Below are 17,286 nucleotides of genomic sequence, written 5' to 3'. Positions count from 1 at the left end.
GATCTTGCGCACCACGCGTTCCACCGTTTCCTTTCTTCGTTCTTCGCTCCTCTAAAACCGCGCATCACAATATTTACATACATTCGACGGACATGGGCTGACTCTCATGATGCGCCTGCCAACGGTCACGGTGGATAGCAAATCTAGGACTATTACATATCGACTTATAACCGGCGTTCGGGACACAGATTCAAGGATTCGGGAAATACACGTTTGAAGCCATCGGCCACCGCGACATTGGCGTGACGCAATACCTACTGGATAATTTCACGCGGAGCTAAGCTTTATCTACCGCTCCTCCGCCGTTTGCGGTAGTATGGCCACTCCTGCGAACCCGTTCGCTGCGCTTCATCAAGGTCAGACAGACGGAGCGGCGACCTCAACAGGACGCGGACGCGGACGTGGTGGGCAGTTTAGAGGCGCTGCGTCTTCTCAGCCAAGAGGGGCGTCAGCTATCCAGCCCAGGGGCGGCAACCTCAATGCCTCCAACGCCCGCGGCCGTGGGCGCGGACGAGGAGCTTCTTCGGCAAGAGCTGGCCGTGGTTCCAGAGGCGCGGGCGCGACAAGCAATACATGGCGTGCGAACAAGACGGAACAACAATCAACGTCTACATCGTCGACCTCTTCCCCCTTTTCACAACTGAAGCAAAATCAGCCAACCCCGTCCCCAGCCACTGGGTCGAGTCCGCAACAGAAGCCGTCATTTTCGGGTTTCGGGCGAGCCTCGCCGACACCGTCTGGAACATCTTCAAATCGTGGCGGCGCAGCTTTTAACGCTAGAGGTTCTCAACAATCAGCTACAAACCCGACAAATGGAGTGACTACGACCAGCGTGCCCGTGGAGGATTCCTCTGCCATGGGAAGCTACAACGATCGATATGAACAGGTAGGTTTATCTCCTTATACGCATTACCCTGTACTCATGCGCCAACAGCTCAAAATCGACCGTGCCAAAGAGAGGGAGCAGGCCATCAAGGCCGGCCAAATGGCTGATCCGTACCAGCCCACGTCATTGAATAAAGCCATTACTCCCGTGGGAACCTGTACAAGCATGTGTCCAGAGTTCGAACGGGTTGAGCGCATCGTTCAGAAAATGGTTGACAAAAGTGAAAAGGTATGTAGTCTGACACAACCCATGACTCAGGAATTTACCATCTGTAGTATCTCCATCCTGCGACCAATACTCTACAAAACATGGAGACGAAAATGCTCAAGCGATTTAGGCGGTCCGCTGCGGGATATGATGAGCAGCTCCCTTCTGATATTCGGACGCCGAAAACACTTCTTCAAACGATGAACTACCTAACGCGGCACGTCATCGGCGGACCAGAACCTCTGGGCATCATTCATAAGTTTGTTTGGGACAGAACCCGATCAATACGCAATGACTTTTCAGTTCAACAACTTACCCAGGAAGAAGACGTGAAAATTGCAGTGACGTGCCTTGAAAGAATAGCCCGATTCCATATCGTGTCTCTTCATTTGCTTTCAAGCCCTGCGAATGAAGAGCCTTTTGACCGGCATCAGGAACGCGAGCAACTGAACAATACCATGCTCTCGTTGATGTATTACTACGATGACAACAGAGGTCGAATATCATTTCCCAACGAGGACGAGTTCCGCGCCTACTATATCATTTTCTCGATCCACGACCAACGTCCTGATTTGGAAGCTCGTGTCCAGAAATGGCCTCCTGAGTTACGAAACGCGCCGCGCGTCCGGGTGGCTTTGGAGCTGTTCGCTGCTGCTGGAAACACTTGGGAATATCAGGGCACGCTCGATGCTAAACGGCCTAATGCGATTGCTCAGGGTTTTTACACGCGTTTCTTTAACCTAGTGAACTCGCCTGGCGTATCCTATCTGATGGCCTGTGTGGCCGAAATCTATTTCAACCATATGCGCCAGACCGCTATTCGTTCAATCTGGAAGGGTTACTGCCGCTACCCATCCTCTCAGCAGCATAAGAACGAAGAATGGACGATTGACGAGCTGACAAGTGTTTTGTGCTTTGATGACAATGATCAGACCATCCAGTTCTGCGCGGAACAAGATCTACAATTCGCTGAAAATGCCAACGGTGACTTGTATCTCAACTGGGGAAGCCGTCCTGTTGACTCTGTTGGTATGTTCTATTCTCGGCAACGACCCTCTCTGTCGCTACTCGTCTCGCGGCCCCTTCTTCGCTGTACTTCTCAACTACTCGTTTATTCCCCATTCTGCGATTCAATCATACGTCCCTTAGCTCTCAATTGAAGCTGCTACGTCATGTCGACTAACAATCTCTCAACAGCATTCCAGCCATCATCTGATCACTCGTTCTCCGAAAACTACGTCGAGTGGAAGCGCTCGGGCAGAACCTTGGTGGCTATTGTCCTTGGACTCAACGTCAAAGAAGCTGCGACTTTGGGCATGATAGACAAATTCTCCCTCTCAGAGTGCGGCTCTGCCCTTACCACTGAAAAGCAGATGTCCATCGATAATGATGACTCCCTTTTTGTTAGCGAAGGCGAAAACGATGTTGACTCGCAACCTACTGCGACAACGACCACTCCGGCTGTTGCTGGCCCTACTACGCTCTTCGGGTCACGAGCAACCGATTCTCAACCGTCCACCAACTCTAACCCCTTTTCGTCTCTTTTCGCTGCTAACAGCACGAGCACTACTTCCTCGCCTCCATCTCTCAATCCTTTCGCTAAGCCTTTCACGCCTTTTTCTTCTGGAATTTCTCAAACCAGTCAGCCAGCCATCCCTTCGCCGGCTGGAACCAGCGCCGGTCAGTCGTCGAGCATCTTTGCCAATGCTGGCTCGGCAGGTATATTCGCGTCAAGCCAGAATGAAAAGCCGTCGACTACAGCAGCTGCCGTGCCTTTCAAATTCCCGACTCTTACCCAACCGGCGGCTTCCCAGACGCCACCGACTCCTTTCCAGAATATCCAAAAATCCACGACTTCGCCCACACCTCCTTTCGATGCTTCCCAATCTACGTTCCAAGTTAAGCCCGATCAGCGCAGCTGGTCAAGCACCCAGAGCCAGAACAACCCATTTGCTGCTTCATCTCCTTTTAGCGTGAAGCCCAATCAACCTAGTGATGCGGCTGCTGGACAGTCCTCCACTAGTATCTCTAGCGTCGCCAAACCGACTTTTGCGAGCCAGTCTCCGTTCTCAAATCTGAACAAACCGTCAGATTCATCACCGAACGCCTCGGAACTTCAGGCTATCCCCGAAGTTTTGAATCCACAGCCCGCAGCTCTCGCACCTCTTTCTTCTTTGCAGTCCGGTTCAGAAACACAGAAGAAAGGTATGTGCCTACCATAATTAGAAGTCAATATCATTAACAGCCCTGTAGAAACAAGCTTATTTTCTACCTTTCTGAACCAACCGTCAGAGTCTATTTTCAAGTCACCCGCAGCACCGTCTTTTTTCCCAGAAATTCCAGCATCTCCTTCGGAATCATCGGCAGTTACTTCAGCAAATGAAACATTCTCGGAAGCGAATGCGGCCCCTCAGTCTACTTTTTCTGAGGCCAGCGATAAGATCATAGCACAACCTCCAGCTTCTCCAACGCCGGTAGCGACATCATCTGATATAGTAGAGCCTCGTGTGCCTGCTGAACCACTGAATGATACTCAACATGATATTGGGGAAGACAACCTGACTGTGGACGCCGTCAGCGAGGAACAAGGTCATTATAACCGGATGAACTGCTCTCGATTATGGTCACTGATTGTTTGTAGTGTCTAATGAAACCGAGGAAGACGCCGAGCGGGAAAGTGCGTGGATAAATTCTTTACGAGAAGCCGCCGATAGACGGCGGAACGTTGTCTCGAGTCAACCGAGTCGAAAACGTGTGCATGAACAGGAAACACCGCCAACGGAGACAATCAAGCCAACCAAAGTAGCGAAATCACAACAGCCCGCTTATAAATCTTTGGCCTTATCTTCCACAAAACCCCTACCGAAACTCCCTATCCTCGAGCAGCTCGAATCGATGACCGCCCGAAAACCTGTAGAGCCCAAATCAGAGCCACCGAAACCGAGACACGTCGACGAAGACGACCTCCTTCTCTCAGCTGCGCGTATAGCTGCCGAATCTTTGAGAACCGGACCGCGGCTTCTTAGCGTCTCTGCACCCTACGAACCATGGCATTCCTCATTCAGCCCTGGAAGCAGCGTTTCCTCCGCTGCCTTTTCGAGAAGCCAATCACCTCAACAATCACCGTCCATTACGAGCGGATACGAGGTATCTTATGCGCCTGATACTGACCTCGGCTTGGGCCGCAGCCTGTCTCGGACAGAACAGCGGATCCGCATGACTGGTGGCAAGGGGCTAGCTTATAAGCCTCTGAATCTAACGCCAAAGAAGAAAATGTGGCCCACGACACCGAAGAATTGAACGAGCAGGGATGCTCCAGCTCTGGACTGTGCCATGTGTACCAATACGGACTCTGTTTTAAGTTCCTTCCATGGAGGAGTGCAGGTGTATCTCTCATCCAGCCGCTTAGCATGTTATGACGGATCCAGGAGTATACGGGTTTTTGGCATTGGCATTGGTGTTTTTTGGTTTTGTTTTTCATCTGCATTTGTATTTATTGCATCGCATAGCATTGCATTGCGCGTGGTGTTGAAATAAGGGTTTGAGAATAACACATATCTTCTGTCGCAATCTGACTTGACGCTTTCTCTTGGCTCTATCGTATTCTTAATAACCTCCGTTTATAGATATCTATCTTTTTTAACGTCAGTTTAGTAGCTGAAGCGTTCTTATTAGCATTCCGCTTCTTCCAAGTTGTGCATGTGTTCTCACCAGCCAGTAAATTGACGAATCCTGAGGAAAGGAAACAGAGTTTTACTGGGCCACAGATGTAAATGTCAAAAGGTCCGTCAAAGCTAAGTAGAGCAGACTTAAGAGACACTAGGGGCATGTTTTAACTTTGCAGAGATAGAATATCTACATCTCCGGTTATACACAAACAATTGAATGTCTGATGCCAGCCTCTGAAGACAGCAAAGAAAATCTATTGCAAGAGCTTTAAAATCTTCAGGTCGAACGCGTACCGTGCTATACATACTAACTTTTCCAACGCTCATGAAAAAAAAAAAAAAAATTACAAAGCAAAAAGAAAAACAAAAAACTGAAGTTGAAGTCAAGTGTCGGTATTACCACCCACGCTTAGCCAGCTTGTCCTCATCCTTCATATGCGAAACGTTTATGCCAACCATTGCCTCCCCGAGGCCCTGGCTGACCTCAGCCAGCACCTTAGGGTCCTTGTAGTGTGTAACAGCCTGGACGATGGCCTTAGCGCGCTTCTTTGCATCTCCAGATTTAAAGATGCCGGAGCCAACAAAGACACCATCACAGCCAAGCTGCATCATAAGCGCAGCATCAGCAGGGGTCGCGACACCACCGGCCGCGAAGTTCACGACAGGAAGGCGGCCCTTCTCGGCGGCTTCGCGGAGAAGCTCATAGGGGGCCTCGAGCTCACGGGCGTAGGCGCGGAGCTCGGGCTCGGGGTCAGGCGACGACTGAAGGATGGCGCGGGCGCGGGCAATCTCCGCGTTGACGGTGCGCATGTGCTTGACGGCTTCGACGACGTCGCCAGTGCCGGCTTCGCCCTTTGTGCGGATCATGGCTGCGCCTTCGGAGATGCGACGGAGGGCTTCTCCAAGGTTGCGGCAGCCGCAGACGAAGGGGGCTTTGAAGTTGTGCTTTGTGACGTGGTAAAGGTTGTCGGCGGGGGTGAGGACTTCGGATTCATCGATATAGTCGACGCCGATGGCTTCGAGGATCTATCCAGGTCAATTAGCATGGCGGTTAAGGCGAGGAGAGTGAGAGGGGTCAAACGACGAACCTGGCACTCAACGAAGTGTCCAATACGGGCCTTGGCCATGACGGGGATGGTCACGGCCTCCATGATCTCCTTGATCATTGAGGGGTCGGACATGCGGGCGACGCCTCCCTGTGCGCGGATATCGGCGGGGACACGCTCGAGGGCCATGACAGCGGCGGCACCGGCCTCTTCGGCAATGCGGGCCTTGAGAGTTGAAAGTCAGTCATTGCGCCAATTGATAATCGTAGTATTACACACCTGTTCCGCATTGACAACATCCATAATAACACCGCCCTTCAGCATCTGAGCCAGACCGGCCTTGACGGTGAAGTCGTTCGAGGCTCCATTGGTGGCGGCCATTGTAAAGTTTAGGCAGAGAGTGTGTGGAACGTCTAGAGAAACAAAAGAACGAGAGAAAACGATGGAGAGAGGGACAAGGACAGGAGCAAAGCAGGAGAATTGCGTGGGGAAATAAATGTCAGGTGAAGGGCGCGTGAGTCACTGGTCTATATACTCACAGCCTACAGTGTTAAGCTCTCGCCTCTCGGGTCCAGAAAACGTCCCCCCTCTGTCTATTATCTGACTTACCCGCCAAAAACCGCCATTCGCCAATCACAGCTTCTTTGCCCCTCCAATGTCTGGTGCGTGCAAATTCCGCAGCAGATCTTTCACGTTTCCCGCGGAGTAGTTGGCCAGGGACCGTGTACCATTCGTTCGCCTCGCCGCGCACTCGGCTGGGTTCTCGGTCGGGAGTGGTTTCTAGACTATTTGATTATTCGATAAACTTCAGGATTCAATCAGCGAAATGCCTAGACATCGTGGCTATCTGCGGAACAAATATCGAATCCATAGAGCTCCGAAATCGCTCAATATAGAGTTCCGGACCCTTCCTAGCGACATGTTCGCCTTTTTCGATCATGCTTGGCAACAACCAGCGGCCCAACAAAAAAAAATCCAATTGTTGTATCGTAATAGAGCGCTTGACGCCCTGTTATTCTAGTGAAACTTAAGAATGAGACGGTCCACGGATGATCGACCTGACCGGAGTTAAACCTCCATTCCGATGGCAATTTACCTGCCGGAGCCAGGGTGCCGTTGCCGGATCATGATCTGCGGATTAAAGTAACACCGACTGCCGCAGGGACTATATTGCCTCTACTTACCGCCTCCTGTTCCAGCATGACGTAAAGGCCATGTTACTCCGCACAGGGCAGATGCTGCTTGTTGACATCTACAAGAATCCCACCCTATAGGTTTATAATCTCGAACCAAATTGAAGCTAAACACGGAATAGTATTCATTGGTCTCAGGCTCAACTGCGCTTCCCAAATGGCTTCCGGTCTCCTTACGCTTTCGCGCACTTCTGCAGTCGGAATTGGCCTGGGTCTCGGGCTGTCCTTCTCGCTCCTCCATTCGTCTCCCTTTCGCACAGCACCCATGAGATGCGAATATGCAACTCCGAGTATCGGCTCTACAGGGCCCGGCTGGACTGTGTCCAATCAAGATCCGTTAAGGAAGCAGGGCGCGGCTCGAGAAAGCGGTATCATGACTGCGTCGAACATGCGACAGGTGAGCATGGGAAGCGTCCTTGGCCTTGTTGTTGGAGTTGGATTAAGGGCGTTCTCGCGGGTATTCGTGGTCCTTTTCGGCATGGGGATTATATTGGTCGAGGTGAGTTGTCTGGATTTCAGACGCGAGGCTGTATTTGCTGATGATTGTAGTGGGCTGCTTCCAAAGGATACAACATCTTGCCTACCCGCCAATTGCAGAAATATGTGAAATCCGTCAATCTCGAGAAACTGATTTCACGAAATGTACCCTTCAAGGTTACTTTCGGCGCAACCATGGCCCTGGCTGCTTTCGCGCAGTTTTAAACCCTGTGCTGTGTGGATAGTTCGCTTCATATGTGTCGGATCATGGGTTAGACAAACAAGATTTTACAGGGTATCATAGATTTTCCGCTCACACACGGATATAATATTACCCCAGAACAAGGTCTTCCAAAACCCCTTCCATCTCATTGCGGGACAGCGGGACGCTCAGTATTTCCATCCCACTCGCATCCATCCGCGAGGTAATCATCTGGTGGTCATGAAACTCCTTCAACAGCGTGCGGAACATCATCTCGGAAGATGCGATGAATTCTTCGGAGGCCTTCTGGTATAATGCTCGGAACTCAATCCCAGGCTCATCCTTCGGCCCGTCAGCTGCCCCATCACCGTTGTCCATATCATCCTCCCCATTCAAATATTCGTCCATCATCGACAGCAGCTCCGTAAGCAGCACTCGGTACAGGTTCTGCGCGTTCTCAGGGAGACTCTTCAACACAAACTCCACACCCTCTTTACCGCCCACACGCCGTCCCTTCCGGCCAAGAAGGCTATGCACTTCTTCGACCACATCAAACTCAGCATCGAATGGTGTGAATGTCGTGCAGTCATGGAACACAAAATTGAATTGATCCCGGAGACTGATATCCCACATTAGCAGGAAGTTTGGGGTGTCTGCGGTTACAAGCAAATGTATCTTTGGTGTAGCTGCAAGGCGGGCAAGCAGAGCTTGATTTGTAGCACGACGGAGGGAGGGAGCATCAATAGAGTTGATAAAGACGGTAATGGGATCTTGATCAGGCCGGGACCTTAGAGCGGACTGCAGTAATTCCAAGACCTCCACTGGTTGAGCTCCCATTTTAGAGGGAATGTCGGCGCCGAGGACAGCTGTAACGATAGTAGCAAAAATGGATCGGATAGATAGGTTGGGAGTATGTCCGTTAACGATCACGACAGATGGAGGAGCCGAGCTGTGTCTGCGATAGAGCCAGTCCGCGAAACCCTGAGTGAGCCGACGTTTTGAGCCGTACCCATACAGACAAATGTTAAACCCCTGAGAGAATTCAAAATTCCATTGTGGGAACGACCTGCGATGGACATCATTAAGAAAGGCTGTCTCCCGCTTGCAAGGGTCCTGGTAGTTCGCGTGCTTATCAAAGTACTCCTCGTGGGTCAGCAAATTCACCTTGTTCAGGTTGTTGTTGGACGTCCGAGGGGGCCCAGCACGGTTCTGGAAGAAGTACCGCTCGTGCGGTGGCAGATCCCCTTCAGGAGTGGGAGAACGCTTGTTTTTTGCCCCTTTGGGTCTTCCGGCACGACGTTTCGGTGCCGGCTGTGTCTTTTCGGTCTTGTCTTGCTTCGGCTCAGTAGAATCCGCCTCCACTGTTTCAACAATATCATTTCTTTGCCTATCGATTGTATCCGGTGCGTCTTCACCGGCCAATATCTCCTCCGCTAGCTGATCGCCTCCTTCCCAGGAATCCTCAACCTGGTCGAGAAGTAACTGAGCACTTTTCTTCTTCGCTGAACGATCAGCGCGTACTTTCGTTGGAGTCGATGCCCCCTTCTCACTTGTGGATGTTGAGAATAGAGCCTTTGCTTTTGACCGATTAGATGGCGTTCTGAGTCCGGACGCTTTCAATGTTGCTGCTGTCTCAGCGGCTGGCTTTTGGGGTGTGACTTTCACTCGCTTCGACGGAGGTGGCTCAGGCGATCCTTCGCCATTGACGTGGCCGTTAGTTTTCGAAATCCGCTGCCGCTTCGGCGTCGAGATAGAGGGCTCGTCGTCAACTTCTGGGTGCTTCCGTTTCATTTTAGCTAATGCTGCAGGAATCTGTGGAGAGGACAGTAGCAAGGTACCATTGCTGCAATGAGCAAGTCAACAACTTGCAAATTATAGGGCACAGACGCACGGGGCCTAGGGACCTGGAAGGAAGCTCCTTGGAATGTGAATCGACTTCTGAGCTCTTTCGACTTAGTTTCCAGGTCTCGATTTGCGCGCGCCTAGAACGCGACTTCCATTTCTAGTTAGGGCCAATTGTTTATCCGGGTCCCGCGATATCGGAGGCGGAGCGGGATTTATATCGCACAGCTCTGCTAATGGATAGATAAATAGCGCCGACAGTATTGTTGGGGATATATACCGGCATTGGGTATATTCTATTGGAGGGCCACTTTCTAATCTGGCTGTGGACATATCGTCCACATTGCCTTGAGGAATCAAGAATTGAGTCGCAGATCGAGCTCCAAAATTTGAGTCATCGAGAGAGGTATTTATATCCTTCAGATCTCCGGGCTTTGTTATTGAGCTGTTTTCCCTTCCTTTCCCTCTATTTACTAAATACCATCCCAGCTGGGCAGCCCATGGCTCCTTCCGCTCAACCTACAGCCGCAATGGCTACATTCACCCGTATGGTGAAGGGCCAAATGCGCTGCTACTCGGCACCCGTGGACGCCGCTATCCCAGCCAGCAAGCGCAAGTACATTCCCACCTCGGGCACGTATCCGAAGGGATTCTTTGTCTCAGGGACTCACGTTGGCGTGAAAGCATCCAACACCAAGTTCCCAGACCTTGCGCTCATCACGTCTGAGACGCCCTGCTCCGCGGCCGCAGTGTTTACGACAAACAAGTTCCAGGCTGCACCGGTGCAAGTTAGCAAGAAGATACTTAATGCGACTCAAGGTCAAGGGATCCGGTCTGTTATTATCAACTCGGGCTGCGCGAATGCTGTTACCGGCAAGGGCGGTCTTGAAGATGCGATGAGCATGGCTACAAAGGTGGATGAGTATACTGGTGTCGCCGAGAACGGGACGCTCGTTATGAGTACAGGTGTTATTGGGCAGCGGTATGTTTCTCATCGTCATGACTTGCAAATGATTGCCAACAGATTCCAATTTCTCTAGTCTTCCTATCTCTAAGATCCTTTCCAAGATTCCCGAAGCCACTTCATCTCTTTCATCAACCCACGATGCCTGGCTTACCACTGCCCGTGCTATCTGCACCACGGACACCTTTCCCAAGCTCCTCTCCCAAACATTCACTCTTCCTTCCTCACCTGGTCGCACCTACAACATTGCCGGCATGACTAAAGGCGCGGGCATGATCCACCCGAACATGGCAACACTTCTCGGCGTCATCGCCACAGACGCACCAATCGTCCCTTCAGCCCTACAATCGCTGCTCAAGACCTCTGTCGCACGCTCTTTTAACGCCATCTCCGTCGACGGCGATACAAGCACCAACGACACGGTTGCGATCCTGGCCAACGGAGCTGCAGGCGGCGCACCGATCAATAGCACACAGAATGACGATTACGTCGTCATGCAGAATATTCTTACCTCGTTCCTTCAATCGCTGTCGCAGCTCGTTGTGCGAGACGGCGAGGGCGCAACCAAGTTCGTTACCGTCCGGATCCAAAACTCCCCTGACTACCCCTCTGCGCAGCTCATTGCGTCGACTATCGCAAGGTCTCCGCTTGTTAAGACGGCGCTGTACGGCCGTGATGCGAACTGGGGGCGTATTCTCTGTGCCATCGGTTACACGCAGGGTGTTGCGCCGGGAACTGTTGTGCCTGAGCGGACGAGCGTTAGCTTCAAGCCTGCTGATGGGAGCCCCGTGCTCAAACTCCTTGTGAACGGAGAGCCCGAGCAGGTCGATGAGGAGCGTGCTAGTGCTATTCTTCAAGACGAAGATCTGGAGATCATCGTCGACCTTGGTGGTGGTGAGAAGGGTGAATTAGGAGGTGAGGAAGGTGTGTACTGGTTCTGCGACTTCAGCCATGAGTACGTCACTATCAATGGTGACTACAGGACTTGATTGGGTATATAGGTATAGATTGGAGTTACAAAGCGACTGATGCAATGCAAATATGGCTCACAAAGACTCTCAGCGTTGATAATAATACAAGCCAGAGGGGCTTTTGAAAGATTTATCTAGAGTTACAAACCAGCTCGGTTTTATGTACGGTTATCGCTATTTTCCAAAGCGAAGCAAAATCAACCTCTTGAGATGCGAAGAACCTTCCCATACATTCACATCCGAAAGAATACATCCAAATATTATTGCCTGAGCCACAACGGTTCACCGCCTGGAAACGCGAATAAAGTTCCAAGATGTATGAGCACACATCTTATATTGCTTATGCAACTCATCAAGCTGAAGAAACGAAGAAATGACCAGGAAACCCAGTCTAGTTGCCCGGGACGAGGCCCTTGAGACCTCCACCGATATCGCCCTCACGAGCGGCAATCTCGAAGTAGCCATAGATAATACTGCGCGATTTTGTTAGACTTTGAAGAAGAGAGAAGAACGACATGCTTACGTGACTGCAAGGAGAATGCCAGTACCACTACCGAGAGCACCGAGAAGGTCAGAAGCGACGGACAGAGCGCCAATGCAAGCACCGCCGAAAGCGGCAGCAGTGGGGATGATACGCTTGAGCTCCCTGTACATGCTCTGTTCACGGTGACCAGCCATGACGAGACCCTGGTCCTTGAGCTGCTTAGCGACATCACGAGGAGCAGAGCCAGAGACCTCAATCCAGGTCTTGGAGAACAGGGCACAGGCAACGAGCATGAAAGTGATGTAGACAGCTGTGTGGATAGGGTCAAGAAGAGCCTCGCGGAAGTTCAGAGGAGGAGACATGTAGTAGGCGACACCAGATGAAGCGTGGAGCTGGGCAGAACCCTCACGGGGCTCCCAGACACCAAGGAGCTTAACAAGGATGTTGTCGGAGAAACGGGAGTACAGCATCTGGCTGATAAGGAAAATGTTGGAGCACAGGGCAGACTGGAGCATAATGGGCATGTTGGAGGTGTAGAACAGGCGAACAGGGTAGGAACCACGCATTCCACGCTGGCGGGAAGACTTGACGGGGATTTCGACACGGAAACCCTGGAGGTAGATAACGGCGGCGAAGACGACGAGGGTAGCCAGCAGGTTCATGACATTGGGAAGGTTCTGGCGGTAGAAGGCCTCGCGCAGAGCACGCTGCTTGTCGGACCAGGTGAAAAGGAGGTGGAAGAGGGCGATGATGGCACCTTCGAATTCAGGGCCACGACCAGTGTTGATGGTGGTTGGGGAGAAAGCTTTCCACACAATGGACTCGCAAATGTTAGTCGCAATGAAAAGAGAGATACCGCTACCAAGGCCGTAACCCTTCTGGAGCAGCTCGTCGAGCAAAATGACGACGAGACCAGCAACAACCAATTGAACGATCAACAGAACACAGATACCAGCACCTAGGTCGCTGGGCTGGCCGTAGAGACCAGTTAAAACGTAGACACAAGCCTGGCCGAACGAGAGAATGATAGCGAAGAGCTTCTGAGCGGTCTGGTAAAGCTCACGGTCGGTCTTAAGGTCAAGGTTGACGTCAATGAGGTGGGTACCAGCAAGGAGCTATTCAGGCGCAATTGAGTCAGTAAATCACAATTCTTTGGAAATCGATTGTACGGCCTGCAAGACTTACCTGGAAAACCATGCCGGAGGAGATGATAGGGGTGATACCCAATTCCATCAAGGTTCCCCGGTTACTGGCCAGCATCATACGAAGCCAGTAGAGGGGATCCGATGTGTCAGAGGACACAATACCATACAAAGGCATTTGGCTCATGACCAAGAAGATCAAAAGAGTCAACTGAAGTATCGATGAGCTGGCTGAATCTCGCACGGCGGCCACCAGAGAACTTACCCCAGTCCACATCAACTTCTGGTTGAAGGGCACCTTGGTCTCGGGAGCTGCCACCTCCGGAAGGAGGGGCGTGAAAGGCTTGATCAAATCAAGAAAACGGACTATCCATGAACGTCAGTACTGCTTTTTAGATTGAGGCAATTCGGAGAACAGCGCCGCAGAATTGCTTTTGCGATCGAGTGTGAACTTACGTCCGCTCATTGTGGTCACCTCCCAGCTGGGTCAAGAAATGGGTATCAAAGTAAAAGGGGAAAAAGTAGCTGGTATGTTGCCAGCTGAAGGAGTGAAGGGAAGAAGTGAAGAGGGAGGAGAAACTGAATGAAGAAAGTAGCGACGTGGAAGGGAAGGGGTGAGGGAGGAGTTGGAGTTGTAGTCGCCTCGCTGGCCACTTTCGAGTTTCGCTGCCCCAGCCACGCTAAACCGCTTGAGGCCACTTGGTCGCTTCCCCCGAACGGAGCTTGACCCTGAGATCGCGCGTTCTATGGAGAATTAGTATGATAGTTTGGACAGGCGTAGCATAGACTGATTCTATCATAAGTATATCGCTCGTTATGTTCATCTAAGTACAGTATTCCTATCGTACAATGTCCGGCTCAGTGTCTGGAAAACAGAGCACAAGGTATTTGTACAGTAACCATCAGGGTCGAAACGTAAACTATCATACTAAAGTGGAAGCGCCAATTTGCTATGTTCTGTTTTGTTCCCTGTCAGGGCCCAACCAGGCTTAGGCAGTCATCTATGACCATTTCCAGCTCGCCTAGTCGTGTCTTAAGGCCTTTGTTTTCCTCTTTCAGGACGCCCATGACGCTCCAGGCTTCAGATGAAGGCACACCATAGCATATCCTGCACTTGGAAGAATTGCCTGTCCACGCGCTAGAAATACCACTGGATGCGAGTCCTTTTATGACTCTATTATAGGCAGATTCGCGAACTGGCGGCGCAGGTAAAGGTTTAGACTCTCTCTGGCTGGCTTGTACGGTGGCAGATGGCGGGGCGGGAAGGGTGGTTTGAGAGACGTTTGGAGACCCTGTGATTGTTGAAGGGGGCGATTCGAGACCTTCCCGGCGGGAGAACACACTTTCCGCTTGGCTCTCATCGCCCGATTCGAAGCCCGAATCACTGGGGATGGTGCTGTTGCTCTGGCGTTTCAAGTTCCACTTAGGGGCGTGGAGTTCAACAGCAATGTCCGAGGCGCTCTCGACGTCAGCGCTCGATTTGACTAGCATAACACTTCTTCGGGCCTCTTCTTCTTTACGGCGCAACTGCCTCTCCTGTTCAAGCTCTTCCGCCATGGCCTTCATAGCCTTTTCCTGACGGAGGACCTTCTCCGCCATTCCATCCAGCTGAATTTTCAGGTGCCCGATGCGCGTTTTTGTTTCCTCGAGCTCCTCCTGTTTTTCGGTCTTTACGCTGAGCGCCTCATGTAGGGCAAAAGTCCGCTGTTTGTAGGCTGCCTGCAACCGTTTAATAATATTTTCTGCATTGTCTCGCAATGCACTAAAAGCTTCCTGGTCACTCAGATTGTTCGAGCTGGGAGGGAACAGCGCCGCGCCTATATCGAGGTTCAAGAACTCATCGTCTGCAGGTTCGGGAAGATCCAGCCTACTTTCGCCTGGACGCATCCGGCCGAAAAACGAGAGGGGATTTGTCGACGTTACTTGTTTCAAAGGGGACGGCGCCGTCATGCGTTTTTGTGATCGGCTCGTGAAGGTCGGCGTGGTATATGAGAGGATATACTGTTCTCCGGTGCTAGAGTCGTCCATGCTCGTTGACTCCGTTTCAATAGATTTTCGGTCCTCTTGTCGGTGCAGGAGTCCCACGTTGACCTGTTCGGACTTCCCTTGAAACAAACCCGTCAAAAATCTCGCGCCGACCTCCAGCCTCTTCCTGGCGAGATTTTCGTTCGAGGGAGCCGGACGCGTTCGAGTGTAGTCGAGGTCTTCGAAACTGTGGGACTGGTCACCGAACAACTGCCCAGATGTCTGCCGAGGATTGCGCGGTTGGATAATTTCTGTGTTTGCCCGACGGTGGGAAGACATGTACGGGATATGTTTGTTTTCCGGGCGTGGGAGCAAGGTTTGTGAGCTCGGGGTTAGCGCAGCGGTAGGGGTCTCTATGTACGAAAAACGTTGATCAATGTATGGTTGATGATTGTCTTCTTCCGTGGAAGGAGAGACCGGTCGGGTCGATGGTGGTATCGAGCTGGGGATTGTTGGCGTGGCAGCCGCTGAAGGGCGTTGTGGTTCAGCGAGCATTGTCAAGCTGGACCTTGACTGGTCAGCAGAAAAGGCAGCTTCGCCTGGAATGGAAACGGAATGCTGTAAAGTCCGGCCAGCCGGACGAGAACTGGAATGCCACGTCGATGGGAAGTCAAATCCGATGCAGTCACGCACTTGAAGCCTGCCTGAGGTAGCCCGAAGAACGTCAATTCAAGTGTCCCCTATCTAGAGATGGGCTTGTCTTGCAACGCTGCGGGGTGATGAATAGAGGTCGTGTTGAAATGACAGTACGGGTTGAGACACTACTGAGGGGCAAAGGGAAGTTTCAGTTAATTGTCCCCTATCAAGACAGGCGTCAAGGGGGAGAGGAGTCGTGGTCGAGGTCAATGAAACGGCGCCAAGCGATAAACTAACGAAGGTGGGTGATCCGCACGTGCTGTCAGGGAGTCCACAGCCTTGTTGACCTCGAGGATACTCCCTATTCTAGTCTCAGCTAACGATCTGGTGTTTGACAAAGGTGACAGTCATAGGTTAGTCGATAGATTCCAGGCAATTTTCAAGATTCAGATGGTAGAATATCACGGAGGTTGGTATACCTTATGAAAATGCGGTGGCTGAACGAATCTCGTTGCTCGACTTGCTCCACCGAATGCTGGGGCAACACGCTAAACAGAAGCTCAGACACTAACTTTGATTGGGGTTGATGATAAAAGGAGAAGCATTTAGTCTCATCTCGAGTGAATATTGCCACAGCTGTTTCGAGTCCAGACCTCGCCGAAGCGTGAATTATACATGAAACGGTCTTAATCTTAAGCTGAGCTTGCGAATTCCGCCCGTTTAGGGCTGTCTTCTCTTTGGTACTACGAAGAACCTCCCGTACTTGGAATACCATTCATCAGCCATTTGTATCCATCATGATTTCTTTAGCTCATTGGAACTATCAGGGTAATCCAGCTTCGAGTGAGAAAACGACGTACCAACCTATAATATACCACGAAGTCATATGGCTCTAGAGAAATTCTTACATCATACAGCCAGTACTACATGGCTGGCTGGGTATGTCATTTAGCATCTACCTGGGGTATCTAGGGAGTATTTAGATATCATCGAATGACCGAGTTAGCCCCGTAGACACTGATCTGCTGCTGTATGTTTGGCTTAAATGTCCAAGTCCACATCCATGGAATTTGACGTAGTAAGTCAACGCCCGCTTGCATACTCAGTCCCTCTGGTGACTCAACCGACCTGGATTGCAGCAAGAGTGTGAGAACGCGTTGTTATATCAAGTATGGTTCGCAATCTCCTCGCGACCGTCGCGTTCTTCCCAAATCCTTGGACAAATATCAATCCATGTGAAGACAGAGCCCACCGAGAGACAGTTTCACTGAGTTCGCGATGAATACTCGATGTCGGCACTAGTTTGTGCGCATAAATCTTGGTCGCTCACCAAGCAGAATGTGGAGGTCATAATAGATGCTCTGCACCGCAAGGCGGCAATGAATTGGACTCTAAAGCCCATGAGTTTAGGAGGTGGCTCCTTCTGGGAGAAGTCTTGGTCTGTGAAAATACAACGAAAGTACCTGAAGCTGGCCGGCCAGAACTCTCGTTGAAATTAATGCTAGCTACCTTCGATGAGTCCCATTCTACAGAGACCGTGCATAGCAGCGTCATCCGGCAATCCCGCCAGATGACAACCACGAGGTATGAGGCGACTGAAAAC

General features: G+C 51.3%; 7 protein-coding genes across 7 annotated transcripts, besides 1 other annotated feature; 3 read left to right on the top strand and 4 right to left on the bottom strand.

Annotated features, from left to right (window-relative positions):
- Positions 1-17,286: part of a sequence feature (contig 1.131 1..116788(1)) that runs on past both edges of the window.
- On the top strand, positions 317-4,393 carry ANIA_07726 (protein sac3; the record flags this gene model as incomplete). Its single annotated transcript, XM_675903.1, has 6 exons — positions 317-886; positions 935-1,114; positions 1,162-2,122; positions 2,291-3,298; positions 3,347-3,682; positions 3,735-4,393. The coding sequence occupies 6 exons, from the start codon at positions 317-319 to the stop codon at positions 4,391-4,393; spliced, it is 3,714 nt and encodes a 1,237-aa protein (XP_680995.1).
- Positions 4,999-6,311, bottom strand: pyroA (pyridoxine biosynthesis protein pyroA). Its single transcript, XM_675902.2, has 3 exons — positions 6,087-6,311; positions 5,850-6,032; positions 4,999-5,787 (listed from the first exon to the last, which is right to left on the bottom strand). Exons 1-3 carry the CDS (start codon positions 6,186-6,188, stop codon positions 5,158-5,160), a joined length of 915 nt encoding a protein of 304 aa, XP_680994.1. The 5' UTR covers positions 6,189-6,311; the 3' UTR covers positions 4,999-5,157.
- Positions 7,066-7,702, top strand: ANIA_07724 (uncharacterized protein; the record flags this gene model as incomplete). Its single annotated transcript, XM_675901.2, has 2 exons — positions 7,066-7,499; positions 7,550-7,702. The coding sequence occupies exons 1-2, from the start codon at positions 7,158-7,160 to the stop codon at positions 7,700-7,702; spliced, it is 495 nt and encodes a 164-aa protein (XP_680993.1). The 5' UTR covers positions 7,066-7,157.
- ANIA_07723 (origin recognition complex subunit 2) lies at positions 7,809-9,470 on the bottom strand (the record flags this gene model as incomplete). Its single annotated transcript, XM_675900.1, has 1 exon — positions 7,809-9,470. One exon carries the CDS (start codon positions 9,468-9,470, stop codon positions 7,809-7,811), a length of 1,662 nt encoding a protein of 553 aa, XP_680992.1.
- Positions 10,052-11,581, top strand: ANIA_07722 (glutamate N-acetyltransferase; the record flags this gene model as incomplete). Its single annotated transcript, XM_675899.1, has 3 exons — positions 10,052-10,503; positions 10,562-11,409; positions 11,487-11,581. The coding sequence occupies 3 exons, from the start codon at positions 10,052-10,054 to the stop codon at positions 11,579-11,581; spliced, it is 1,395 nt and encodes a 464-aa protein (XP_680991.1).
- ANIA_07721 (translocon subunit SEC61) lies at positions 11,532-13,671 on the bottom strand. Its single transcript, XM_675898.2, has 5 exons — positions 13,539-13,671; positions 13,348-13,448; positions 13,126-13,293; positions 11,980-13,055; positions 11,532-11,929 (listed from the first exon to the last, which is right to left on the bottom strand). The coding sequence occupies exons 1-5, from the start codon at positions 13,546-13,548 to the stop codon at positions 11,848-11,850; spliced, it is 1,437 nt and encodes a 478-aa protein (XP_680990.1). The 5' UTR covers positions 13,549-13,671; the 3' UTR covers positions 11,532-11,847.
- On the bottom strand, positions 14,055-15,386 carry ANIA_07720 (uncharacterized protein; the record flags this gene model as incomplete). Its single annotated transcript, XM_675897.1, has 1 exon — positions 14,055-15,386. One exon carries the CDS (start codon positions 15,384-15,386, stop codon positions 14,055-14,057), a length of 1,332 nt encoding a protein of 443 aa, XP_680989.1.

Source organism: Aspergillus nidulans, chromosome IV (genome assembly GCF_000011425.1).
Source record: "Aspergillus nidulans FGSC A4 chromosome IV".
Taxonomy (NCBI): Eukaryota; Fungi; Ascomycota; class Eurotiomycetes; order Eurotiales; family Aspergillaceae; genus Aspergillus; species Aspergillus nidulans.
Note: the sequence above shows the minus strand (reverse complement) of the source record. Positions and strands in the feature narration are given on the sequence as shown.

What these genes read in the sequence shown, in the direction of transcription:
- ANIA_07721 (XM_675898.2), bottom strand. An exon ending in AGAAGTTGATGTGGACTGGG is followed by an intron (nt 13,294 to 13,347) that starts GTAAGTTCTCTG and finishes TCGATACTTCAG; the next exon opens with TTGACTCTTTTGATCTTCTT. An exon ending in GGCATTCTCCTTGCAGTCAC is followed by an intron (nt 11,930 to 11,979) that starts GTAAGCATGTCG and finishes AAAATCGCGCAG; the next exon opens with TATTATCTATGGCTACTTCG.
- pyroA (XM_675902.2), bottom strand. Translation starts at nt 6,188, where the DNA reads ATGGCCGCCACCAATGGAGCCTCGAACGACTTCACCGTCAAGGCCGGT. An exon ending in ATGTTGTCAATGCGGAACAG is followed by an intron (nt 6,033 to 6,086) that starts GTGTGTAATACT and finishes TCAACTCTCAAG; the next exon opens with GCCCGCATTGCCGAAGAGGC. An exon ending in GACACTTCGTTGAGTGCCAG is followed by an intron (nt 5,788 to 5,849) that starts GTTCGTCGTTTG and finishes TGACCTGGATAG; the next exon opens with ATCCTCGAAGCCATCGGCGT.